At 58.0% G+C, this 24,585-nt stretch overlaps 10 protein-coding genes across 10 annotated transcripts; 4 read left to right on the top strand and 6 right to left on the bottom strand.

The window, feature by feature from the left end:
- Positions 1–1,880: 1,880 nt before the first annotated feature.
- J3D65DRAFT_382091 (uncharacterized protein) lies at positions 1,881–5,236 on the bottom strand. The gene is made up of 2 exons (XM_066795780.1): positions 2,472–5,236; positions 1,881–2,425 (listed from the first exon to the last, which is right to left on the bottom strand). Exons 1-2 carry the CDS (start codon positions 5,013–5,015, stop codon positions 2,072–2,074), a joined length of 2,898 nt encoding a protein of 965 aa, XP_066655598.1. The 5' UTR covers positions 5,016–5,236; the 3' UTR covers positions 1,881–2,071.
- Positions 5,237–6,478: 1,242 nt separating this feature from the next.
- J3D65DRAFT_603428 (uncharacterized protein) lies at positions 6,479–7,699 on the top strand (the record flags this gene model as incomplete). Its single annotated transcript, XM_066798211.1, has 2 exons — positions 6,479–6,617; positions 6,798–7,699. 2 exons carry the CDS (start codon positions 6,479–6,481, stop codon positions 7,697–7,699), a joined length of 1,041 nt encoding a protein of 346 aa, XP_066655599.1.
- An 863-nt stretch (positions 7,700–8,562) lies between these two features.
- J3D65DRAFT_668101 (uncharacterized protein) lies at positions 8,563–10,345 on the bottom strand (the record flags this gene model as incomplete). Its single annotated transcript, XM_066803085.1, has 2 exons — positions 8,563–10,272; positions 10,325–10,345. 2 exons carry the CDS (start codon positions 10,343–10,345, stop codon positions 8,563–8,565), a joined length of 1,731 nt encoding a protein of 576 aa, XP_066655600.1.
- Positions 10,346–11,197: 852 nt separating this feature from the next.
- J3D65DRAFT_625603 (uncharacterized protein) lies at positions 11,198–11,536 on the bottom strand (the record flags this gene model as incomplete). The annotated part of the gene is made up of 1 exon (XM_066800353.1): positions 11,198–11,536. One exon carries the CDS (start codon positions 11,534–11,536, stop codon positions 11,198–11,200), a length of 339 nt encoding a protein of 112 aa, XP_066655601.1.
- A 629-nt stretch (positions 11,537–12,165) lies between these two features.
- J3D65DRAFT_625606 (uncharacterized protein) lies at positions 12,166–12,881 on the bottom strand. The gene has a single exon (XM_066800354.1). The coding sequence runs from the start codon at positions 12,704–12,706 to the stop codon at positions 12,194–12,196; it is 513 nt and encodes a 170-aa protein (XP_066655602.1). The 5' UTR covers positions 12,707–12,881; the 3' UTR covers positions 12,166–12,193.
- J3D65DRAFT_382487 (uncharacterized protein) lies at positions 12,801–13,540 on the top strand. Its single transcript, XM_066795784.1, has one exon. The coding sequence runs from the start codon at positions 12,896–12,898 to the stop codon at positions 13,412–13,414; it is 519 nt and encodes a 172-aa protein (XP_066655603.1). The 5' UTR covers positions 12,801–12,895; the 3' UTR covers positions 13,415–13,540.
- On the bottom strand, positions 13,296–15,979 carry J3D65DRAFT_625613 (4-coumarate-CoA ligase). The gene is made up of 5 exons (XM_066800355.1): positions 15,554–15,979; positions 14,598–15,351; positions 14,182–14,419; positions 13,980–14,083; positions 13,296–13,853 (listed from the first exon to the last, which is right to left on the bottom strand). Exons 1-5 carry the CDS (start codon positions 15,915–15,917, stop codon positions 13,607–13,609), a joined length of 1,707 nt encoding a protein of 568 aa, XP_066655604.1. The 5' UTR covers positions 15,918–15,979; the 3' UTR covers positions 13,296–13,606.
- A 160-nt stretch (positions 15,980–16,139) lies between these two features.
- J3D65DRAFT_382318 (uncharacterized protein) lies at positions 16,140–17,207 on the bottom strand. Its single transcript, XM_066795782.1, has one exon. The coding sequence runs from the start codon at positions 17,079–17,081 to the stop codon at positions 16,407–16,409; it is 675 nt and encodes a 224-aa protein (XP_066655605.1). The 5' UTR covers positions 17,082–17,207; the 3' UTR covers positions 16,140–16,406.
- Positions 17,208–17,333: 126 nt separating this feature from the next.
- On the top strand, positions 17,334–19,160 carry J3D65DRAFT_603432 (serine carboxypeptidase S28-domain-containing protein; the record flags this gene model as incomplete). Its single annotated transcript, XM_066798212.1, has 3 exons — positions 17,334–18,583; positions 18,637–19,070; positions 19,120–19,160. The coding sequence occupies 3 exons, from the start codon at positions 17,334–17,336 to the stop codon at positions 19,158–19,160; spliced, it is 1,725 nt and encodes a 574-aa protein (XP_066655606.1).
- A 1,815-nt stretch (positions 19,161–20,975) lies between these two features.
- On the top strand, positions 20,976–24,229 carry J3D65DRAFT_382108 (fungal-specific transcription factor domain-containing protein). Its single transcript, XM_066795781.1, has 5 exons — positions 20,976–21,313; positions 21,362–21,450; positions 21,557–22,504; positions 22,552–23,137; positions 23,192–24,229. Exons 1-5 carry the CDS (start codon positions 21,158–21,160, stop codon positions 24,074–24,076), a joined length of 2,664 nt encoding a protein of 887 aa, XP_066655607.1. The 5' UTR covers positions 20,976–21,157; the 3' UTR covers positions 24,077–24,229.
- Positions 24,230–24,585: the final 356 nt, after the last annotated feature.

Consider the following 24,585-nt stretch of genomic DNA (forward strand, 5'->3'; position numbering starts at 1 on the left):
CTGACCTGCTTGGTGGCAAGTCAGCGCTCGTGGTAGACATGTGCGCACGCCGCCTCTCCTCGCCTCTCACAACTATATAGTCCGCCTCCTCCCCTGCTCTTTCAAGCTGTAGAGCTCCTCCCAGGGTTTTCTTGAGTCTCTGCAGGGATATCATGGCCCCTCCATACTGGGAGGGAGGTCTCTCTCTTCTTGACACACGTGTACCACTGTGTGGTGTGGTGTTGCTCTTTTTGCCCCTTTTCGCCCTTCAGGCAGGTCCCTGGCCTGGTAAGTGTCAAGCAAACCCCCTCTCCTCACGCTGGAAGCGGCTATGGTGCCGCGCACTGGGCGCCAAAACTGGCGGTATCCGCGACGCAAGAGCGCAGGTGTGTTGGTAGGGAGGTAGGTATGTAGAAAATGATGGGCACCATGTTACATCACGCAACAGGCAGGCAGGCAGACAATTCACTACCTACCCGTCCCTATTTGCGTTCAAGCCTTTACTCCTCACCTCCCGCCCAGCTATCTCAACACCACACGCCCAGTATCATCAACACACCCAACCCAGAAAAAAACAAACAAGCCAACGAGAACAAAAGAACCATTTCCATGAACCCGTCTCCGTAAACCAGATGCTTGCCTATCTTTGTGCAATACAGAGTCGCCTCTCTTCGAGCCACCATCCCTGATAATGACGATGACGGAGATCAGGGGAGTGCATGAGAGACAGATACACGGATGTATTGAGCCCCCCCCCCCCTCCCCCCAATCAATCGATGAGGCGAGCAATGGTGATTCGTGGTATCACCAGATGACAGACAGGCAGACAGATCGCAACGACACACGTTGGAATGATAACCGGTAGAATGACAAAATAGCCAAATTTTGAATACCTGGCGGACGGATGCAGTGATCTCATGCATGTCAAGACAGCCGACACAGTCAAAAGAATATAAGCAACAACGAGGAGCCCAGGACGCGGCTTGATGAGGCCACATAGCAGGAGAGTGAACGTATGTATATTTGCAGACAGCCTGCATGCCATTGCGCAGTGGCACCAACGGCGAGAGACGCGCACCGGCTATGAAGCGCGCGTAGAGGCTAGGCTGTACGTGAAGTAAAAAGAGAGCAGAGAGAGGAAGGAGTGAGTGAGTGAGTGAGAGAGAGAGAGAGAGAGAAAAAGAGAGAGAGAGAGAGAGAGAGTGCGAGAAAGAAGAGTCCATCATCCATCATCCAAACCGTGGTCCCACAGACAGACAGATAGATAGCAAGTAAAGAAGACGAAAAACGCCATCCAAATGCGCCCCCTATCCACCATCCACTCATCATGCAACAAACCAACAAACAACCAAAAAAGAGGCGGTAACTATGGTATGTGAGGCTTGTCTTGTCCGTCGTGACTCAAAATGTCGAAAATAACAAAAAACAGAGAAAAGACCAAAGGAGAAAAAAACGAACAGCGAAGAAAAAGAGCATAGGGAAGAAAATAAAAGAGGCATCCAAATCTTTCTTTCTTCTTGCCCAACACCAACACCGCCAACAAGAGACGCCAGACCCCGGGTAATGATGATGATGATGACGACGAACGATGATGTGTGTGATGGTAGTACAGCAAGCAGTGTCCCAAAACCAAAAAGAACCCCTCTCCCAGCAAAAACGTAATGACATCCAACACTCAATCGCAAAATATGAGGATGGGGACAAGGGCATGCATCATCATGTCATGCCGCTCCGACCAACCTTCCTTCCAACCAGCCAAAACCCGCCCCGGCCCCACCCCTTTTGTCCCAGATCCTTCTCCTTCCATGGTCATGTCATATGGCCGGTATCGTAGTAGTAGTGCAACATTCATGTAGTAGCGGGGAACAGAACCTTCTTCTCTTCTTGTTCCCCCTCCAAAGATTCATCATTCCTTCATGACCTTTTTCTCGCCGCGCCGCGACGGCCGTCGCCGCTGCCACCACCCCCACCAACGCCAACCGCCTCCGCCAAACCGCCGTCCCAGGCCGAGCCAGCGTTGTTTGGCCGCCGGCGTGCGCGGCCTGGGTGTCTGCTGTTGCTTCTCCTTTTCTTTCTTTTCAAGGTCGGTGATTCATAAGCAACGGGGCGCGCGCCATCGGCCGTCGGCGACGGTGCTGAACTTGACGCCGCGGCCCTTGCGCGCCACGCCGCCGTTCATGAGCCACCGCGACAGGTTCTTGCACTGGGACACGTCGAAGTCGTCCAGGTCCGAGCAGCCCTCGAGGATGGCTTCGACGCCCGTGCCCGTGACGCGCACGCAGCCGCGCACCGACAGGTACCGGAGCTCGAGCAGGTGCAGCGATATGGAGCGCAGCGAGGAATCGGAGACGGCGGAGCCGCAGAAGGCGAGGTTGAGGTGCGTGAGCGACGGGCACCCAAGGGCGACGACCTCGGTGGCCGTGTCGGACAGCGCGCAGCAAAAGGACTAGATCATCAGCGCTTGCAAGTCACTCAAAAGCCGGTGTGCTTACAAGATCAAGTTCCTTGAGGTTCTTTGCGGCATTCGTTAAAAATACAATGGCATTATCCGTAAGATACGTGCAGTCGGCAAGGCAAATTTTGGTAAGGTTCGGAAAAGGGTAGACGCTCCAGTGCTGGAATCCCTGGTCTGTTATGGTCGTGCATCTCGTAAGGTCAATCTCCTGGAGGCGCGTGCTCGCGTGGACGGCAATGTGCGCCATGCTGCGGTCCGTAATGTGCTTGCAGTAGCTTAGGGTAAGCTTCCTTAGCTTGGGACAACCGACGACGGTGCCAGGCGGGAGCTGCTGAACCTGCTGCTGCTGCTGCATCCGGCGTCCGTAGCGTCCGTTCATGTGGTGTTGCTGCGCTTGTTGCAAGTAGCCAGGGGGCAGCTCGGGCACAACCCAGCCAATGACGCGGGCGAGGAGATTGTCGCCGACCTTGCGGCAGTTGCTGAGGTCAACCTCTTCGAGGCCCTTGGCTTTGTTCACCATTTCGAGGACGGCTTGTCCGGTAATGTCCCAGACGGACTTCATCCTCCAGTATCTGACATTCGCGCCGCATGCGGTGGCAAGCGCAGTGAAGCCTTCATCTGTCAGGTGGAAGCAATTGCTGATATCGACGTAGCGGGGGCGCTGGCCGACAAAGGGGCAAATGATGTTGGTAATTACTTGGTCGTTGATGCGGCGATTGTAAGGAGCAAGGTCCAACGTATGCAAAAGACTGGGCGATGAAGACAGGATCTTGAGCCAATGCATAGACACGCGACGCAGATGCATGAGCTCCTTGATGTCAAGGTATTGAAAGATTCTGACCAAGATGACGTCCGGCAGGGAGCCCTTACCCCTGCGGCTCGGCCTACGCACCAACTTTTGGCGCTTAAAAGAGCTGGAGCGCTCGGGAGTCAAACGCTCCTCTTGCTTAAAGATCGGGGAAGGTAATAAACCGTTTCTCGTTGGGCTGGGGCTGCTGCGAGCAGGTCCTTCGCGGCCCTTGAGAGTCTCCTGGGCCGGCTCTTGCACGGGGGGTGCGCCTGGCGTTGGTGGTGCCAGGGACGCCCGCCGAGATCTCGAGCGTGCATTCTCCAAGTCTACATTCAGGAACGGGTCGGGGTCAAAGTGGTCAATAAGCAAATCATCTTCCTTTGGTCTCAGGGGAAAGGTGGAGTCCTTGGTCTCGGTAAACGTCTCGGTAAACATGACGGCCGGCAGGCTCTTCCTCCGCTCTGGGGCCCGGTCGTTGAGCGCGAGCTCGTTGATGGCAGGGGTGCCGTCAAAAACATCTGGCATGGCCGTGTCGTGTTCGCCCGGAACGTCGACCTTGCGCGCCTCGAGGCGGGCCTTGGCCGTGTTTTCGACCTGTTGGCGCAGCTCAGGCGAGCATTTTTGCCAAAATTGGTTCAAAACATCACCGCCAATCGTCAAGCACTCAACCAGCGCGATTGACCGGACAGTGGCCGTCCGCGTCGGCGCCAGGTCCAAGCTGACAACCTCTCCAAAATACTGGCCCTGTTTGAGCCTGGCAATCACGTGTTGAATGTTTTTGGGGCTGGATTGCTTTTTGCGCGTGGCTTCATCCGGCGGCGTCTCAATGACAACCTCGACCTCGCCGCGGATGATGAAGAAGACGTCGCGGCCGTGCGAGCCTTGTTGTACAATGTCGGTGAATGGTGGGTAAGTCCTGGGCTGGGCATTGAGGCCAAGAAAGTGCAAAATGTCGGACGGCAGGCTGGAGAAGAGGGGCATTTCTTTGAGCAGCTGGCGAACGTTGACAGAGCCGCTCCCGAGCGCGCTGGCGGCGGCTGCTTCGGCCAGACCAGGGCTTGGAGACTTGCGCTTCTTGCTGTTGACAACGACTTCTCCGTCGCGCAGCTCGCCGGCCTCGCCCATTTCCACGTCACCATCAGTCGTCTCCCGGTGCCGCTTGACGCTGCGCGAGGGGCCCCGGTTGTGCTTCTTGGAATCTCTGAGCTCCTTCTTCTTGCGCTCGAGGATGGCCAATCGCTCCTTGGCCTCGTCCAGGATGGACTGCTCAACCTCGGGGAAGCCGGGCAACTCCTTTTTGAGGTCTCCCTTGTCCAGACGGACGACCATTGAGCGCATCTGAGCGACAATGGTGGCGGTTCGGGGTATTTCCATCAGAATGCCAATTTCTCCAAAAAAGGCACCGGGCTTGAGCTCAGCAAAGGTGCTCTCGCCGTCGCGCGAGGTGACGCGGACGGCGCCTCGCACCAGCCAGTACATTGCTTTGGCATCGTCGCCTTCGGATATGATTGTGTCGTGTGGCGAGTAGAGCTGGGGGCGCAGGTGGGCGCCGATGGCGGCCAGGAAGGAATCGGGAGCCGACTGGAAGAGAGGAAAGGAGCGCAGACGGTCGATGAGCTCGAGGGGCAGACCCTGGATGGTGGAGGCGGCCAGAGGCGATGGGCGGACGGGCTTGGTGGGGTTTGTCTCGGAGTCGAAAGCGCGTATCAAGGCGAAAGGATCGGGGACGGGGCCGCCATTCATCTTGTTGGCGTAGACGGTCGGGCCATGGGCCCGGTGGTGTCGCCGCATCTGGGGCTGACGGCGTCGTCGCGCGAGGCGAGGGGCGTGGGGTTCGGGAGGAATGGTGAGAGGAGTCGACGCGTCGTCGTCGTGGTGGGAGGGACAGGAGGGCGACCAAGGAGGGTTACGTAAGGCGGGGAGGGGTGGAAGCAGGTCAGAGAAACGCCTGTTGCAACATTGCTCGAATACGGAGTAACGACGATTGAAACGAAGCCGCTGGGCGACGGCTATATAGGCCGGAGTGTGGAAGGAATGGGCAGGCGAGGGTGTTGGCAGACAAGCGGTGACCGTTGATCAGTGGGACTGGGCGTACGAGGGGAACTTGGAGCGGAGCGGATAATTCGCAGGGCAGGACAGGATAGGACAGCACGGTCGGACGGCAGCAGCCGGCGGGGAGGAGTCGGGACGATGAGGAGAGCGACCTGAGGGCGACGAGGGAGAGGAGGATAGGAATGAGTGGTGTTGAGAGGAGAAGCGTCGTAGGCCGTGGTCGGGTTGGTCACTGGCGGGGAATTGTTTGGCTTGGACGGGACGTCAAGGTGGGACTGGGGCACGCGATGCGATGCGATGCGATGCGATGTGTGATGCGGTGCGGTGCTAAGGAAGCTATCGAAGCCGACGACTTTTTTCGACAGGGCTTCTGGAAGCTGGCCACAGACCGAGATGCGACACAGGCTGCAGGCGATGGAAGCCGACCCGAGCGACAGAGTTCAGGCTGAGGGTGGGACAAGAGTCAAGACAAGACAAGACAAGACAAGACAGGACAGTTGAGGCCACTCAGGTGCTATGTGAGGCTCCAAGCTCCAAATGTCATCCGCCGGCCCATGATAAGGGGTTCCCTGCTTCCCGTCCGTCACGTCGCCTTGGCCGCTGTCCTGTTGATGCTCACCCTAGGTCGCCCTGGAGCGGTTCGTGCTCGTGCCTGAGGCGAATCCGCTGGAGAAGCAGAAGAAAAGACTTCTGGAGCAAAGCAATAATTCCTCGCTACATTGCCTTGGCGCCGTCATGCATGGCACAACAGCCTTTTGCTCAAGGCCAAACCAGGCGTTTCCTTTTTTCGGCCGCTGAAACATCACCGCTGCTCTGCTCTGCTCTGCTGGGTTGCGAGGCCTTGGCCATGTGACTAAGCACCAACGCACCATTACTCCCAGAACTAAGCCCAACGGCTCCACGCCCCCCTCCTTACAGCCACCAATACGCGGCTATCCCTCATCCAGACGTTTGTTTCAACCACACCATCCTGATCTGCTCTAGGACCAGCCTGCTTGTCGTAACCAGCACAACACCCTCCATCGCCTTCATGACTCCCCTCTCAACCTACAGTACATTCAACTTGACCCAATGTGACTCATGATGAATCCTCCCGAATCACTTTGCTGGGGCCAAAAGGAGCCTTGGAACGTATAAACGTCCATTTTGGCACGCTTGCCTCATCGTCCATCGCTCATCTCGCTCCCTACTCCTCAACCACCATGGATTCCCGTCTTGCTGCATTTCTTCAGACCCACAAAGCTTTCATCGCTGTTGCTGTACACAAGTCGAATCCGGATCTCGACCTCTCCGGTCGCTTTTTTACGTGGCTTGCAAGGTGTATCCTCGTTTTGTGCGCCGGTTTGTTTGCCCCAGCCATCACATCACGAGCAGACCCAACTCTCCATTTCCACCCACACTTTCTGAGACAACACACGCCTTTTTGATTGGCACTGGCACCATCACGCTCCGACTCCACCAACACTACACTCCCCACTAGCATCGCCCCATCTCATGACCACTCACGCTAACACCCCGCAGAAATCCACGCCGCCTCTCCCGACCTCACTCTGACCCCGTACCCCTTCCTACTCGCCCCCTCTCGCGCCTCCACCCCCTGGCGCTACCTAATTGGCCTCCAAAAAGACCCCACCCACGAGCTCCCCGGCCTGCAGCTCTCCCTCCTCGCCGACCCCGACCAAGAAGGCCTCCCCACGCGCCTCGAATGCAGTTTGCAGTCTTTCGTCGCCCACTGCGCCCCGCACGTCAGAGCTGCGGGCTCAGGCGTGTGGGCAAACGCGCGGCTGCTGGCGCGCGGTGACGTGGCGCCGCTGTGCGGCACGCTGGCACACCACCGCGTCCGCCATGCGTCGTCCATCAGTGATGATGATGATGATGACGGTGATGGCGACGACGACGGCCGCGTCTTCCTCACCACCCATCTCGACGCCACGAGGCCGCAAAACGTCGCGCTGCCTCTCTCCGCCATCGCCGCGCTGCAAGCAACACTGCGCATGCCGCCCGCCGACCCAACAACCCCCGTCCCCTTCTCACTCACCCCGCCCAACGCGTCTCTCTCCCGCTCCCGTGACGTGACCAGTGACTCCGCTGCCGCCACTGCAGGCGCCAAGTTGCGGCCCATCCACGACGTGCTGGCGCGCATAGCGCACGACGACGGGCTGGGCGGGCCGGCGGCGTACGTCATTGGGTATGCGGATCGCTTCGATGGCGTCAAGGAGGTGCGTGCGGATCGCTGGGTTGCGGAGAGCACGGAGGAGGAGTGGGTGCCGCTGCATCGGGTGAGGTATGTGAGGAGGGCGAGGAGGGGGGAGGGGGTTGGAGACGAAGAGAGAGGGGCAGGGGGAGAGGTTGTGTGGAGTAGAGAGGACAGACTGGATGTCGTGTTTGGGAGTGGAGTGAGGAGAGAGGGATGTGAGGGTTGACGCTCGTGATGAGAGATTATCTCAGTCTGAAGCTAGCGGGCCAAGTGAAGTTTCGCTCTTGAGTCCTGCTGCCCTCACTCGCTGCAAATAAAATCACACATCAAGGTATTATTCACATATTACAGACATACACAATGGTTCCCCCTGCCTGCCTACCTACCTACCTCCCTAACATGTAAATACGGCAGCATTCGTCAAGTAAGGTCTGCAGGGAGACAGACCCACACGCCTCATGCGTCCATCAATCCACCCATCCATCCATCCATCTATCCATCCATCCACACACTCGCGCCCAGCCACGGAGCCGGAGCCTGATCGCCGGCATCTATCCATCCTCTGCCCTCCCCCTTCTCCCTGCTCCTCTTCCCTTCCTCTGCCTCATACCGCATACCCCCGAAAAAAGCAATCTAAGGTATGAATCAAGCGAGCCGGGAAATATCTGACCTTCTCTCTTAATCTCTGCGCTTGCTTCTTTCTCTTCGGCGACTCTGACCGGCCAACAAACAAACGGAAGGGAAGGGTTCCACGGACGCCATGCTGGAGGACTACTACTGCCGAGACTGCGAAGATAGGAGAGAGAATGGGGGAGGAAGAAATGGAAGATGAAGACGAGAAGGGAAGGATAGGAGAAGGAGAAGGAGAGGAAACAAGTGGAAGAAAAGTGAAGAAATAGGAGAAAAGGACAAGATCGATAATAGGTGCCGAAACGTGTCAAGGCTGCGCACGCAAATCCGCAGGGCATCACCACACCGCGCACTTCCAAAAGCTTCCGCATTCTGGTTAGGTCCGGTAGGTCCGGTAGATGGGCGGATATCACACACATCGTCACCTCTCACTCACCCACCCACCTCTGTCCGACCTAATCAACGACTGCTCCGCCGCCTCTGCCAGTCCCACTCGTCGCGCTCGCGCTCGCTCCCCAACGCCGCATACGCGCCCGCATCCTCGCGCCGCCCCTTGCTCTCCTTGCGCCTCTCGTACTTGCGCTCCGCCTCGTGCGCGCCGACGGCTCCCACCACCGCCGCCGCCACCGTCGCCAGCGTGTTTCCCTTGCTCAGCTCCGTCCCGACGAACCCGCCCGCCAGCGCCCCCAGCGCCGTCGACGCTATTCCCCCAGCTGGCGGCCTGCTGCTGCTTCTGCCGCCAATTCGCGGAGGTGGCGGCGTGTTTGCTGTTGCTGGGGGGCGCAGCAGTTCGCGATCGCGCTCGCGCTGCTGCTCCCCTCGTCGTCTTGCTGTTGGGTATGTTGATGACTGGACGCTGCGCACGCTGCCGCGGCGCACGCGGTCGATGTCTCTGTCTCGTTCTCTGTCCCACTCGGCGCGGTCGATGCTGTGGTGCGAGTGTGAAAAGGACCGCGGTCCGCTTCGATATCCCACTTCGTCCGCGCCGGCACGACGAGATACGGCGACGGTCGACGACTCGCCGTCGAGTTCACCCTCGCCCTCGCCGCGCAGAATCATCGCGCGGCTCTGCGACATGGCAGCCGCCGCCGCCGCCGCGCGCGGGTGTGGAGCTGGCATGTAGTCGCTGACGGGACGGGCCCCGGGAATGGGACTTCGCGGGGGCGACGGCAAGGGCTCGACAAAGGTGGGCCGGCGGGTAGAACGCGAGCGGGCGCGGCGGAAGGCAGAATGCGCTGGAGCGGCGTCGGACGTGGTGGCTGGCGAGATGCGGCCACTTCTGGCGCGGGCGGCGGCCGCTTCGACGTTGTTGAAGGCGGCCGTCTCGACGTAGGCGCGGGTGAAGTCCTTGCGGTTGCGCGCCGTCTCGTCCTCCGAGTCCGTGTCGTCCTGGTAGTAGCGGTTGGAGAAGGGTTCGCGGTTTTGCTGGAGGCCGCTGGCCGAGAGGGCGCGCGTGCGATCTGGCGCTTCTGTCCGCGCGTAGTCGGAGCGTGCTCGTGCTCGTTGCTGCGTTGTGGGAGGCCAGTATTCTTCTGTGATGATCTCGCGTGACAGCAGCTGTCGGTCTGAGAGGTCAAGGTCATATGATCGGTCCCGGGGTCGTTCTCTCGACCGTCCACGGTAATGGTAATCTTGAGGCGGTGGGCGACGCAGACGTCTGGGACGGGAAAAGTCGTCGTCATACCGCTCGGCTTCGACTCGATAGTTGGGCTGCTCCCGGGGCCGGTCTTCGTGGTAGACAGTGGACGGTTCGCGCGGGCCGCGCAGGGAAGCTTCGTCGTAGTCCCGTCGATAATCACGCATGCTCCTTGGAGAATGATCCCTGAAGCGCTCCTGTTCATAGACGGAGGACCTTGCGCGCTGGCTCCGCGCCGGCGGCGGCGGCGACGCTGCCCCTCGGTCATCTTCACGGCCTTCGTAGCGAACGAGCTCCATACTTCCCCCTCGGTCCTGGTCCCATTGCGAGTTTCGGCCGTGGCTGTCGAACTCGGCCTCTCTGGGAGCAGGACCATCTTTGTCGATAACGACTTCTTGCTGGTCAGCCTGGCCGCGACTGCGGCGTCTGTGCCGTAGCCGGGAAAGACGTCTTTTGGCAGCTGGAAAGCTGTCGTAAGCTCGATCGTAGTACTTGCTGTTGACGAATGTGTTTAGGCCGTCGAGGCCAATATCCTGGGGAAATTACGTTAGCGGGGGCAGAAAGTTGAGTGTCGAAGTTACTCACGAGAAGGTCCTCTCCCGGCATGGTGATGCGGCGGGGAGTGAGCGCAAAGTCGCACAGGCGCTAGCGCATAAGAGTGTGACGCAAGGCTGCGTCGAGCCCACGACGGATAGGCCTGGGAGAGACGATTGAGGGAGCAAGATGTAAAAGGGCACAAGTAGTTCAGCAAGCGTTGACTTCCATGGTCGGCCGGAGGGGGGAATTTAGGCGCAGCTGGGCAGTGCGAGGCAGAAACGGGAGGAAAACGAGGCAGCGACTCATGCGCCAGGGGAACAGAGACTGGCTAGAGAAATATGCACACAGGAGGAGGAAGAAGAGGTGACGATGGGATTTGGTCGAGTCGAGTGTGCGGGCACGGCAACCTTACGACGGCGATGCGCAATGACATGGGATCGGGCTGTAAGACCAACCACCTCGACTCATCTGGCCCTCTGACGTCCTCGTCACGCCTACACCACTGCTGCCCACTGCCACGGCATGCAACGCCCCGTCACATCTGCACCCTCTGCCTTGTCCTGCACTCCACTGTGCAGCTGCCAGTCGCGTGCACGGCGAGAGGGTCGCGAGTGGCCCACGCTGCTCTCCCAGCCGCTCAGCCCTCTGGCGACCAGGTCATCCCCGGCCCACCGCTGCCCCTCGTCTCCCAAGCCCCGCCATCAAAGTCTCCAGGTCACTCACTCAGGCACGCACACAATATTAACATCGGGATTCAATCGCAAGATCCAAGCATCGTCATTGATTTGGGCTGATACACGCTCCCTCCTCTCGTCCCTCCCATCCATCAGGCACCGACTCGATCCTCGCTCATTCCGTCCGTCCCTGCTTGGCCGCCGACTCGACCTGTCGCCTGGCTCGACTCCTTGGCTCGCGATTGGTCTAGGCCTTGGCCGCCTCCAGCAGCGAGGCGTGCTGCTCCGGGTGCTGCTTCTCCACGTTGCCCTTGGCCATCTTCTTGGTGACCATGTTGCCGTCAATGTCCACATCCTCCTTGAGCTGCCCGTCGACGACCCTCCACTTGCTGTCGACCTTGAGCTGCCCCGTGGGCGGCTTGGCGTCAATCAGCGAGTCGAGGCCGTCCGGGACCGTGGTCAGGGTGATCTTGTACGTTGCTTGCCCAATGGGCTTCTTGTCGGTGACGCTGTACGTGGCCGTGCTGCTGGGATCCCCAGACTCGAGCTCGTGGGAGATGAGCGTCGGCGTCAGGGTCTTGATCATCAACTCGTGGTTGTGGAGAGCCTTGATGACCTGCTCGGGCGTGACGCCCGCGGGCAGAGGGGTCGAGATGGTCGTGGTCGACATGATTGGATGATTTTGCTGAGGTTTGAGGAGAGGAGGATGTTTTGGGGTTTTTTGTTGCTGCTGCTGGCGGGCCAAGGGAGAGCTGCCATGCCGACTGCCTACATATATACTCGCCGTGGCCGTTGCAACTCAGGAGATGGTCTGGAGCTGTTGGTAACGGCACCACGGCGGACAGAGGGCGCCGAGCCACTTCCGGCTCCCCATCAGATCCAGAGAGCAGCCGCCGGGGCTGGATGAGGTTGTAAACGGACGTCAGTGCGCTGAGGAATGGCGCGGAGAGGGGTGGAGGGGTGGCATGGGCATCCCAATTTGGCAATTCGGGACGGCGGACGGCTCCGCACTAGCTACCCGGACTCCAACCACCAACCCTACCCAGTGTACCTGGCTGCCGTGCAACATCCATGTCGAACGCAAAACCGTTCCTCTGGCCCAGTTGCTCGACTCTATCTCGCCCGTCAGCTGTTTCTCCGCCAGCACCTACGTGTCTCTGACAGGCGTTGCACCGCCGCTCGTCTGGCGGCCGCGTTTCATGCCGGCCAACATCATCCACCCTCGCCGTATGGCCCACCATTTCTAGTCTGACCGTAAGATGGGGGAACCATCGGGGATTACAACCAACCTTTGCTGCTTACGACAGACGGACCGCAGCGGCTGGGCTGACATTGGGGTTCGCGGCCGTCGAATGCGGCGCAACACTGACAGCTGGCAGCTCGAGCTATGGCCGTTGATTGAATTCAGCTCCCCATGCCGCTGTCCACCGCCAACAGCCCCCGAAAGCATGTGCGTTACGCTTTCATCGTCCGTGGAGAGCATGGCTGCACGAACAGCCCCCGCCGTGTGGCATTCCACGCCCAATGCTTCGACATTTGCAGCTCCAGCTGGAACTGCCCTCCATTCCGCAACAACGACCAGCGGCACGCTAAAACACGCCAGCGGAATAGAAGCAAGAGACTGTCGCCCCCGCAGCGCTAGAATTCCCATAACCCCACCAAAGGAGCCCTGACGCGCTGTAGCCTCGGGATCGGTCCGTAGCCAAAAGGCCAAGCTGAGCTGGGCCGCGCATCCCTTGGCTCTGGACTCGGACATGTCGCGCCCCTCTGATCCACACTTGACCACTGCTCTCTCTCTCTCTCTCTCGCTCTCTCTCTCTCTTGAGCTGAGAGCTGACACTGATCCCTGACAGGCGTTCCCTTTGGTTCAAAGCTCCGGACTGAGCTAAGCGAGAAGCTGCGAGCGAATAAGGGTCCAGCTCAAGGCCCTCCATTCCTGCATGTGATGAGGCCGTCGACTCTCCGCGAGGCATTTTCTCTGCCTCCCATGGTTTTGTGGTCGTCCTCTTCTCTCTCTGCCACCATCCAGACTCTCTCCCTCACGTCAACGCATATCAGGAGCAACATCCTGCTCGATACCTTGTTGTTGACCACCCGAGAGCCGATCTCCCGTGCTCGAGTTCATGTCCGCGCCCGCTGCCCCCCGATCGACGTGGCTTCCATGCTGGCGATCTTCTCGTCGGCGGGCTCCGCTGTCTCGAGCTCCTGCAGGGAACTTGCCGATCATCCCAAGCTCGACGGCGTCCCGGGCTGTCTGGTCGAGCGCCCACAGAAAGTAATACCTCGCCCCCCTGAACTGGCTTCCAATGGCAATAGAGCCATTCACTTGCAGCATTTTGTGGCCATGTCCCAAGTGCGGCTGATTCTGTGCTTGGCGGCTTGTACATGGTGTCATATAGTAAATCTCCCATGCTACAGTGGCTTGCCGGAGACCAAAGGAGCTAAAAATAAGGAGTGTGGTTGAGTGTGTCGTACCTACTACCCACCTGCCTGCCTACCACTACGCCAAAACAACAGGACTCGATCTAAATTTCCCGGGTGAGCCAGAGAAAGCTCATTGTTTACCCAACCACAGCTCTTTGAATTCGCAGCCTGCTCGAATCTTTCCACTTTCTTTCTTCTGCAACTGACCACACGCCCTCACCATACTCACCTTCTACAACTTGGCCCGCACCGTCTTGCCCACCCCTTCTGCGTCCCTCTTGGCCCACTCACGCATGACCTTGCGCATGATCTTCCCGCTCTGCAGCTTGGGCACCACATCCACAAACGCCACGCCGCCCGTCAAGCACTTGTGCGGCGCAACCTTGGTCGCGATCCACGCCTGGAGGTCGCGCTCTGAGACGCGGCCGCGCGCCGTGTCTTTCAAAACGACGTACGCACGCGGGTATTCTTGCTCGTTGCTAGGCAGGGGTTCAGTGTTGGTAAGCGGCAGCGGGGTATGTAGGAGAGAGGAGACGGCGAGATGGGATCGGGTCCGGTGCGGTGGGCCGGTGAGGGGATCGGATGAGATGCGAGACATGACTTACACTTGCACGCCCGTGACCGCCGCGTCGGCGACGTGCGGGCTCTCCAGGAGCACGGCTTCCAGCTCGGCCGGCGCGACCTGGAACCCCTTGACCTTGATCAATTGCTGTCGAGCAATCAGTCAGTCAGCTGACGGCCACACATACATACAGACCCGGGCATGCATCTGAAGGTTATAGGCGCTGCGGGCTATATTATACGCACCTTCTTCCGATCGACTATCCAGAAAAAGCCGTTGCGCTCGACGGCCACATCGCCGGTGCGAAGCCAGCCGTCGGTGCTCAGCGTCTCGCGCGTCGCCTGTTCGTTGCGCCAATAACCCAGACAAACGTTGGGACCGCGCACATACAACTCGCCGGGCTCGCCGGGGCCGACTTCGCGGCCATCTTCTGCGAGCAGCTTGCCCTCGGTGTTGGGAATCAGTTGGCCGACGGAGCCGGTGCTGGAGCAGGTCAGCTTTGTGAGCCTGTTGGTTCCTCGCGTGTGGTGGTAGGGGAGCTGATGGGAGGTGGTGATTCTCCCGTCTCATCTCATCCCATCTCACGTCCAACTTCTCACCGTTTTCCCGTTCGCAGGACATGCGGATAAGAAGCCAACAAAGAGGAGAAGAAAACGCTTACTCGTGGACCCGCCTGCCCCCAGGGTTAGTTATAGCAGCGCACGTCAGCTCCGTCATGCCGTAGCCCTGCTGAATTATCACGTTGAAGCGGTTCGACACCTCTTCAGCGAGCTCACGGCTCAACGGCGCCGCACCGCACGAAATCTCGCGCAAGCTGGACAGGTCGAAGCGCGCCGGCTCGGGCCGCTTGGCCAGCAGTACGGCAATGGGCGGCGCAATCTGCAGATCGGTGATGCGGCGGTCCTGCAGTGTCTGGAGGAAGGCGCCAAAGTCGAAGCTCTTCATCACGTAGACCGACGCCCGCAGCTTGATGGCCAGCAGCATCGCGTACATTTGCCCGTACGCGTGGTACAGCGGCAAGAACATGACCCAGCGCTCCTTGGGCAGCGGCCGCTCCTTGTACATGGTGCGCGTGTAGATGATTTGCGCCGTGTTGGCGATGAGGTTTGCGTGTGTCACGCATACCCCCTTGGGTAGTCCTGTCGTCCCTGATGAGTAGTTGATTGTTGCTACCGTCTTGCGCGCCTCGCTGGGCGATAAGGTGAGCCATTGGTAAGTCGAGGCTTCGGTGGGCGTTCCGATCATGTCGCGCCAGTCACGGATGCCATTGACAGGGTCTTTTCGGACATCATCGAAGAGAAAGATGCGATTCGTGGCAAGGCCGACCTTGTTCGCGGCGACTGTGGCCGTTTGGATGAGTGAGGGGTGCACGAGCAGCACTTGGGCTGACGTGTTGGAGAGTTGATGGGCAAGTTCTGACGGCGAGCCATGTTAGCGTTTGGTCTTTGTTTACTTCCAAGCAGATTACGTCTAGCCCCGACAAGAATCTTTGAAGCAAAAGTCCAAAGATCAACAATGTGCAGGAGAGGAGGGCGATAGGTCAGACATGTAAGTCCAACGATTCAGTATCACCATTCACCGGCAAGGAAAAGCAAACAGGTACAGCGCCTAACGCACCATCTTCCTTGTACGCCGGATTGGCGCCGCTGAACACCCTCCCAGCAGCGACAGTGCCCATGTACGCCACTGGCACGTATATGTGGTTTGGCGTGTAGACCAGCACTATCTCCCCTCTCTTCACTCCAAGCTTTTCCAACCCACAACCAAACCTCTTGACCCACTGCTGCATCTGCCCCGCCGTAAGCGACTGCGTCTCCAGCATTGCAGCATCGAGCAATATGGGTTCATTCTCGTCAACATTGGGGCGGAGGGCCGGTTCGCACGAGGACGGCAGGGGCGGAGCCGATTGAGAAGGAAAAAGGTAGTCCAGGACATTGCATTCTGGGAGGACGAGACGAGGGTGCGGAGATTCGAGGACCATGACTGTGGTTTTGTTTTTCTTGCTCTTTCCAAATTGGCAAGAGTTCCCGATTCCAAGGACGACTTGGGTCGATTTGTTAGTTTGATTTTCTTGCCACGAGTGCAGTTGGGAAAGCGGTCGACAGTGACTGACAATGCGCGTCTTTTCCGCTGTATCCGCCGAATGCTCGAGGTACTTTGACAGGAGGTAAATGATCAAAGCACAGTCGTCGGTAGCCACGATACCCGCTGGAGTGGGGTTGTGGGGTGGTGGGGACGGGAAGCGGGGAGGACACGCGGGCGGTGCGAGCCGCTACGGTGCGTTGGCGGCCGAGGCCCCATGGTGAGTATACTTATTGCTGTTCGCTCTGGAATTTCAGAAATAGAGTGCTAATTCTTTTTCTGATCCCGTTTCTTGTAATTTCGAAAGGGCAGGTCTCGCGAAAGCACGAGCTGATACCCTTGAACAAGTTCTTCCAACCTCTTGCAAATAGCCACGGCTCGATTAATGTTAGTCGGCGGCTGGATCGGCTTTCTGTGGACCGAAGACTCTTGCAACAGCGAGTTCATTTGATCCTGTTCCAGACTGTCGCCCAAGACAGTTCCTGCTCTTCCGACCTCTAGAGATGTCGGATATCGTTGGAATCGGAAATGCCGTTCCTCGAGAGACGAGTTTCGGCGCGCCCTCGGCCACGACGAATCCACCCAAAAAGACCGAGAGCAAGAGCAGGGAGATAGATGGTGTCACTGCCTGAAGACACAAAACGTGCGAGGAGTCATTTCTCGAATCTTCAAGGCAGAATAAGGCGTAATCGAGATTGGAAGGCCGACAGTTTGCTTTAGCGACAACGACTTGGCTACCCCGAGACAGCAAGTCAAGTGCTCGGAGGAGCATAGGAAAGGGAAGGTCAAACGCAGACTGAAGAGCCGTGAGAGGATCGGAGCGGCTCAAAAGCGCCGATCCACAGCTGCAAGGTACCGTGTTTTCTGTCAGCAAAAGAAACGAGGCGGCTGTTCCACAAACCCAGCAGCTGCCAGCCCGACCACGATCAAGCAAGGGAGACAAACGCTCCCTCGATGGCCACCAAGAGTTGGACTGAGGAGTTGGAGAGTCGTGGAGATGGAGATTCGAAGAAAAAGGCCGAAGGTGGTGACTGTTGAGTATACCAGGCCAGAGCCAGACCATCTGCCGAGGACCCACCAGACTTGGTCGCTACAGGCTAGCCCGCCGACATGGACCTTCCAGCTGGGGTCTAGCACCAACCACCCGACTTGTGGACCTGACCAGCCCTCTATCTACATCATCGCACCCATGCCAGCTCGACATGATGCCGCGATCTCCCTCCCCACCCGCTCGTCCACATCCAACATTGAAATTGGTCGCTCCCTTGGCCGGCCTTGCTGCAAGAGCTAGACGCCACACGTTTGGGTCATCATCATGGCTTTGACCCGTCTCGCGGCATTGCTCTGCCTCCTGCATACTGGACATGCTCTCCGCGTCTCGCGTCTCTCTGCAGACATCCGGGAACAGGTCTGCGTTGGCCCCAACTGTTTCCTTGCCAGGCCGACTGACTCCATCCAGACAAAGTCCTCTAGCACCAAGACCAACCATCTCGATGTAGACCCGACCACCCTGTACCCTGCCTACAACATCTCGGTGCCGATAGACCACTTCCACAATGACTCAATATACGAGCCGCACAGCAATGAGACATTCAGCCTGCGCTACTGGTTTGACGCCTCACATTACGAAACTGGTGGACCTGTCATTGTGCTCGAGAGCGGAGAGACAAGTGGAGAGGGTCGCCTGCCGTTCCTTCAAAAGGGTATTCTTTACCAATTGGCCAAGGCCACTCATGGAATAGGCGTTGTTTTGGAGCATCGCTACTACGGAGAGAGCTGGCCGGTCCCGGACCTTAGCACCGAAAACCTTCGCTTCCTGACCACCGACCAAGCTCTGGCCGACACCGTTTACTTCGCCAAGAATGTTCGGTTTCCCGGTCTTGACAATCTCACCTTGACCGCTCCTGACACGCCTTACATTGCATACGGTGGCTCATACGCCGGCGCCTTTGTCGCCTTTCTCCGCAAACTCTACCCTGAGATTTTCTTTGGCGCTATCTCATCCTCGGGGGTGACGGAGGCTATTTATGACTACTGGGAGTATTTCGAGGCTCAGAGGCTGCATGCTCCACAAAATTGTGTCAAGACCACACAGGAATTGACCAATGTGGTGGACAACATCCTCATTGGCAAAAATCAAACATCGTACGAGGCCAAGCTCAAGGAAGCCTTTGGGCTTGGAAACTTGACTTACAATGACGATTTTGTCAATTTACTCAGCTACGGCATCTCCGGCTGGCAGAGCCGTAACTGGGATCCGGAAGAAAATGACCCATCCTTCTCAGAATACTGCGCCAACATTACCTCTGATTCACTGCTGTATCCCGGCACCGCAGCCTTGAACTCCACGGCCTACGACTTGCTGGACGCCGGTGGATACTCCGAGCAAGCGTCTCGTCTCGCGCCTCGCTTGCTAAACTTCATAGGCTATGTCAACCTTACCCAAGTCTCCCAATGCGTCGGCAAATCGCAGGACTACTGCTTTTCCAACCACAACGCCACGTACTATGCGCAAGACGACATTTCTCAGACCTGGCGCGCTTGGCCGTATCAGTATTGCACCCAGTATGTCGTCCAATCGCTGTGATTCCGAATATGTGGCTGACTCGGATATTCAGATGGGGCTACCTTCAGACCGGTAGCGGTGTGCCGAGTGACCAACTACCCCTGGTATCCCGTCTGCTTGACCTTGACTATCTCTCCATTGTTTGCCGGGATGCGTTCAATATCACGACCCCACCAGATGTTGACTCTATCAACAAATATGGAGGCTTCGACATTAGCTACCCTCGCCTTGCAATTGTAGACGGAGAAGCTGATCCCTGGCGCCAAGCTACCCCCCACGCCTCCGTTGCGCCTAACAGGACCTCAACGGTCAGCGAGCCTTTTATCCTGATTCAGGATGCTGTTCACCACTGGGATGAGAACGGCCTCTTTCCCAATGAGACTAAGCCGGATCTCCCACCTTCCCCAGTAGCAAGTGCTCAGCAGGCAGAGCATGACTTTGTGTTGGAATGGCTCAAAGAGTGGTCTTCTGAGCGTAACTACAGAGGTATGTTCTTTCAGTAATCAGAATGTTGTACCTTGATGCTGACCGGCAGTTTCAGAACGGAATTCAAAGCAGGCAAGGCTGCAACAATGATGGCCCAATGTGCGGACTCTTATTCGCATCTCGTCTTCGCAATTCAGACCGCATGATATCCTCAGTGTCGTGCACGCTTGAGCCACGAGCTCTCTCCCGGGTTTGGGAGATGTATCCCAGTCTTCAGTGCTACTGTTTTGGGCACGGGGAGCATTCAAGGTCGACGCCAGTCCCGATGAGCAAATAATACGCGAATTCATGTCAAATCCATATGGGTGAAAGCCTCCAAGCTCCGCTAAAGCCAAGGTCTTATCCGCGAGACAGGCTCGCAACTCGCAGTTGCGCGTTGGACAGTCGCAGAAAGGACCTCTGCTCCCTTGCCGGACCAAGCTTTCGCGGATGTCGTGCGCAAACGGGGATCCCTTGAACTTTAAATTGGCGACTCATGAAAATGGTCTGATTTTGTCCCCCGCCAAACACCATGATCTTCAACCTTCTCCACGTGCCAACCGGCATTCTCGCGTGCGTCCGCAAATCACAAACACCCATCTGCTTTTGTGTTGAGCCTTGAATTTTGTGCGCGGGCTTCTAGAATCGTGAGAGGGACAAAATGTCTACATTCTCTGCACCGTTCTGGTGACACTCGCACCGAATACCTTTGATCACAATGTCGAGCGGCAGTGACGTATCGAAATTCAACTTCTCGCGGCACGAAGAATCAACCCACGAGCATCTTCTCCTTGCTTCAGGACCACGTGAGAAGGAGCAAAAGACCGGGGAGTTCCAAAAGTGCAACTGAGAGTGGTTCGAGTGTGGCACGCGTGGAAACTCTCGGCCGTCAATCTGGTCCCGATCTTGACAGCCGCATCAAGGAGATCGCCATCGAGGGCCCAAGAGGGCGTTCCCACAAGCGTCGGTCCAGTCCCTGCTGCCCGGATCCTGGGCCGCTGGCAGATAGTTTAAACGGCCGAACAACCACGACCCCTTGCCTGTGTGGGGGATTCAAGACCGGGATTTTTTCGAAAAAGGTGAGCAGCAGCGTCTCGGTCCGGGACGCCTGGTGCCCAACATGCAACCTGATGCGCGCGTGGAGAAGCATGGTCTGCGTGCATGGGGTGATTCTGGTTCTGAACAGGGCCTGTTGATATCGACTTTGTCTGCTCATGAGTGGCCACTGACATCAGGGGTTGGCGGCTCTCCCTCGACATGCCTGCTAGCTTGACCGAGACGCTATGTCAGCTCTGCACGTGGAGCAGTTCGCTGGCATGGGGGAGACAAGGGTTCCAGGTCTTGGTCGCGGGCCCAAGAAAGGAACAAACGGTCGTTGTTCTGCGCCTCGTATTGGACTGGCTAGATGATTGGTTCATCGTCTCGGTAGCCGGTAGTAGGAGTGTTGTCTTTGTGGTCATTTCATAGGAAAGAGAGGACATGGCACATGTGGATATGAGGAAGTTGTGGAGAAGGTGGAACAGTTGGGCATGCCTGGAGAGACGACGTAGTCCGTCTACCAGGCTCCAGGGCGCCCACCTGTCCGCTTCAGCCACAGGCCAAGGCCGTCGCAACGAGGCCAACAGACTGGTTGGTCGTCCGTGGGCTTTGTCAAAGCTTACAGATGTCAACAAGCGACCAAGCTATAGCTCGAGACCCTTGGTGGACCCTTCCCAGCCGCTCGACCCGTCTAGCAATGTCTGATTCGGCCATTCTCCCGCGCGGTTCGGGACATATTTCACGGTTAGGACCGATCGTCGCAAAGCAGGGGCAGAGTTAATTCCATGTCGCCTTTGGAAAGCCATGTCGGATCAAACCGGTCGTCCCTTACGCTGCGAGGCTCGTGCAGAGCAAGGCAAGAGGGTTGGGGCCCGTCTCATGGGTCCCCACTGTATATAGCAGAGGCAGAAGGTCGCAGGTGGTGATATAGTGGCGAAGGCCAGCAATACTGCGGGATCCACGCTTTTCCTAATTTGCACCAACTGCCGCATCCGTTATAAGGCCCACCAGCGCACGTTTAGTGACACAACAGTACCCGTTGAGAATGGACATCCACTTCCCCACGTAAAATGCAAGTTTCGGCGACAAAGGTCCCAAAGCCCGTCGGCGGCGTCAACGGCGTCGCTCCAGAGGGTCTCTCCAACGGAGCTTCTGTCCCCAAAGCGCAAAAAGCGCGCCATCGGGCCTCGATTGCGTGCGCGTCGTGTCGAGATCGGCGTATTCGCGTAGGTTGCTTTCCAGGCGCCTGGTAACTGACGACTGACGCCCTCCAGTGCGTTATCAACCCGGGAGAGAAGGAGTGTGTGAATTGCAAGCGGACAGGCGCTGCCTGCGTCATCAAGAATGACGACGAGCGAAGGAAGTAAGTGGTGCCGCGGCGTGCCCCTAACCGCCGCGACCGAGGCCGCGCGCCGTTTGTCCCTCCTCCGTGGCTTGCGAGCTTGTGTAACTGACACTCCGACTACAAGACCCATATCGCGCGCCTACGTCGCCTCCCTCACCGACCGCATAGCTCTCCTCGAGGAGCTGCTACGAAAAAAGGGCATCGAGCCGCCACCTGCGATCCACCCCCCAAAGATCAGGCCCGGCCTTCCAGGCAGCGAAGATACATCTCCGGAGCGAAGGAAAAGCGATTCGGAGTTGTCTACAAATGGCTTCGGCGAAGAGCATGGGCGGAGCGAGTCGGAAGACGGTGCTTGCGGAGACTTTTCGATAGATGAGCGAGCTCTACGGCAGGTTCCACAAACGAAGCTGTGTTTGCCAACAGGGGAGCGCAGGAGCATTGTGAGCACAGTCTTGTCAAGCAGAGGACACTTGGGGTTGGATCCGACGACGGGCTGCGTTCGATATTTTGGCTCCATGATGAACTGGTCGGATGCCATCAACGCCACGGCGGCAAAGGAAACGCGGTTGGACCACACCCGGCGGGGCTCCAAGACATTGAAGCACCTGCCCCAGGAGACGCACGAATACCTCCTTGACCTGTTCTTTGGGCACTACAACTCTGTCTTGCACACCGTTCACCAGGAAGCCTTCTTGCACGACTATGAGCATGGCCGCTCTCAGTTCTACTCGCCTTTCCTCCACCTTGCCATCTTATCCGTTGCGTATCGGTATTCGGATAAGTCACGACCGGACATTCAAAAACTCACTGTGGCTCCGCGAGAAAGCACCTTTTACAACGAGGCAAAATTCATGCTGGACGTAGAGCTGGAGACGCCGGGCGGGATACCTCAGATACAAGCGCTTTTGTTGCTAGCCAACTGCGAGTGCGTAGTAGGGCGGGATCATTCTGGCTGGTTGCTGTCAGGAATGGCTGTCAGGCTTGCCTTTGACGTTGGACTCCACCTGGACACGCGGGCTTCTGGACTGTCAGAAAGAGAAAGCGAGGTCCGCTCACTCACACTTTGGGCTTGGTGAGTATTTCCGTGTCTTGTCCCCATGAGTGTACTAATGGTATCAGCGTCGTATTCGACAAGTATTGGTCAATGTTTCTCGGCCGGCCAACTTCAATCAAAACGGCGGATCTGGAAGTCTACACTTTGGCCAAACGATTCGAACGACTAGGGACGTGCATGCCCAACGGCTCCGAGCCGTCACTGGAAACCAAAACCTACGAGGCACTCATTGAGTTGATGGAGATTGGAAACAGAGCATCCGACATTGTGCAAAAACACCCTTCGCCCAACCCAGCCGACCGAGATCTTTACCGCCAGCTGGCTGTTCTGGACAAGGAGCTGACGTTGTGGTACGCACGTCTTCCTCAAGAGCTCAAGTGGGAGCAAGAAAATATCAGCGACGGCCACCGCGCCTTTTTCATTCTCCACCAGCAATATCACTGTGTCCACATCTCGCTCCGCAGACCGTTTGCTCGATACGAGGACATTGAGTCGGAGGACCCGGCTTCCAAGGAATTTGCCGCAGATAGCACAGCCGTGTCGTCCCGTAAGGCGTGTACGTCGCACGCCATTGCCGTCGTCAAGAACTTTTGGCAGTACCGACAACGATTTCCCTTGTGGCAGATATTCTGTGGAGCCTTGGCAAGCGCTGTACGTTTACCAATGAGATTTTCATTTTTTGAGATCGTGCTAACACCTTTCTAGGGAACTGCGTGCACCGCACTCGTAGCTGAGCTCGCCGCTGTGCGCGAGACCAAGGAGCGCAACAACATCCTGAAATTCATCAAGTGCATGGTCGTCGTTCTGGGCGAAATGTCCAGCACCTTTTGCCCAGCCGAGCGCATGTGCATGATCCTCCAACACGTCCTCTCTGAAATCAACCAAAAGAGCCCGCCACGAGACAACTCAATCGTCCCCGCCTCGCGTCAACCAACCGACGACGGCGAGACGCAAACATCCTTCAAGCGGCCGCGCCAGCGCTCGCAAACTCGACCCAACAGGGCCTCAGACGCCGGGATGGATCCGCCCCAACTGAACGGCAATGTCGTCAACGCCGGCAACGCCTCGCCACTCTCAGATCCGCAGTCCGACTCATCAGGCAACGGCGATTTCTCAACAACGCCTATCTTTCCGCCGCCAAACGGCACGACGGGCAGCGTGTGGCAGTTTCCCAGCAGCGCAGACGTCAGCGCGTCCATGGTCATGAACGGCGCCGCAGCGCTCTCGGGATCCTCCAACGCCTCCGCCGCTGCCGCCGCCGTGCAAATGGCGCCGGCGCAGGCCTTGCACAATGGCTGGACCATGGCCGGATCTGCGCCAACCGCGACAACCATGCCCGACACGTCGTGGATGAGCTATCCCAGCTTCGCGGCTTTTGCGGACGGCGCTGCCCCTGGCCAACACCATCTCGACGTCGGTCTCTCGTTGAGCGATGGCTCCACGACTGCCGCGTGGCCGAATTGGCACCCCCACTCGCATCCGCATCCACATCCGCATGGCACTGCGTCGGTACATCATCCGCAGTGCCAGTGTGCGGCGTGTCAGGGGGTCGACAGGAGGGACGCGATGGCGCCGACGAATGGCTGTTGAGATGGACCCAGGCAGGAGCCGGACTGATGGATTGAGGAACAACACTTCCTTCATGAGGATTCACGGGTTTTCCTGTTTCATTTGCCGCCGCCGCCGCCGCCGCCGCGCTGCTCTCTTTATCCTGCGTTGCGGTCACCTCACCTCGCCTTACCTCCCTCCCCATTCCTTCTCTCCCCAATCTTTCCAGCGACCACAGCTCTGGCGTCTCTCTCTCTCTCCTTCAGCGCGCGCGGTCGGCTGCTGCCGACTCCCATTTCTCTCCTTCCCTCTCCTGGCCTCGTTTCCCTTCTGGTGGCGAACAACCTCTCAGGCGGAAGTCTCGGCGGTGGTGGCGATCTCCTCCGAACTTTTCCTTGTCCCTATTCCATTTTTTCCCTGCCCTTTCTCAACCACGCCCCTTTCTACTTCCAATAGTGAGTCTTGCGTGCGTGTCGGAGAAGAAAAGAAAAAGTTCGGTTCGCCACGTTGCTGGTGGTGGCGGCGGCGATGGCGATGGCGGCGTTGAGCGC

The sequence above is a fragment of the Phyllosticta citribraziliensis genome (genome assembly GCF_038025025.1).
Source record: "Phyllosticta citribraziliensis strain CPC 17464 chromosome Unknown J3D65scaffold_6, whole genome shotgun sequence".
Taxonomy (NCBI): domain Eukaryota; kingdom Fungi; phylum Ascomycota; class Dothideomycetes; order Botryosphaeriales; family Phyllostictaceae; genus Phyllosticta; species Phyllosticta citribraziliensis.

Coding starts and splice junctions, on each gene's coding strand:
- J3D65DRAFT_382091 (XM_066795780.1), bottom strand. CDS start 5,015: ATGCGGCGACACCACCGGGCCCATGGCCCGACCGTCTACGCCAACAAG. Junction 2,426..2,471: donor ACCTCAAGGAACTTGATCTT/GTAAGCACACCG, acceptor CTGATGATCTAG/TCCTTTTGCTGCGCGCTGTC.
- J3D65DRAFT_625606 (XM_066800354.1), bottom strand. CDS start 12,706: ATGTCCGAGTCCAGAGCCAAGGGATGCGCGGCCCAGCTCAGCTTGGCC.
- J3D65DRAFT_382487 (XM_066795784.1), top strand. CDS start 12,896: ATGAGGCCGTCGACTCTCCGCGAGGCATTTTCTCTGCCTCCCATGGTT.
- J3D65DRAFT_625613 (XM_066800355.1), bottom strand. CDS start 15,917: ATGGTCCTCGAATCTCCGCACCCTCGTCTCGTCCTCCCAGAATGCAAT. Junction 14,420..14,597: donor GGGGGCAGGCGGGTCCACGA/GTAAGCGTTTTC, acceptor GACCTGCTCCAG/CACCGGCTCCGTCGGCCAAC. Junction 13,854..13,979: donor GCGGTCACGGGCGTGCAAGT/GTAAGTCATGTC, acceptor ACCCCTGCCTAG/CAACGAGCAAGAATACCCGC.
- J3D65DRAFT_382318 (XM_066795782.1), bottom strand. CDS start 17,081: ATGGTCTGGCTCTGGCCTGGTATACTCAACAGTCACCACCTTCGGCCT.
- J3D65DRAFT_382108 (XM_066795781.1), top strand. CDS start 21,158: ATGCAAGTTTCGGCGACAAAGGTCCCAAAGCCCGTCGGCGGCGTCAAC. Junction 21,451..21,556: donor AATGACGACGAGCGAAGGAA/GTAAGTGGTGCC, acceptor TCCGACTACAAG/ACCCATATCGCGCGCCTACG. Junction 22,505..22,551: donor TCACTCACACTTTGGGCTTG/GTGAGTATTTCC, acceptor TAATGGTATCAG/CGTCGTATTCGACAAGTATT.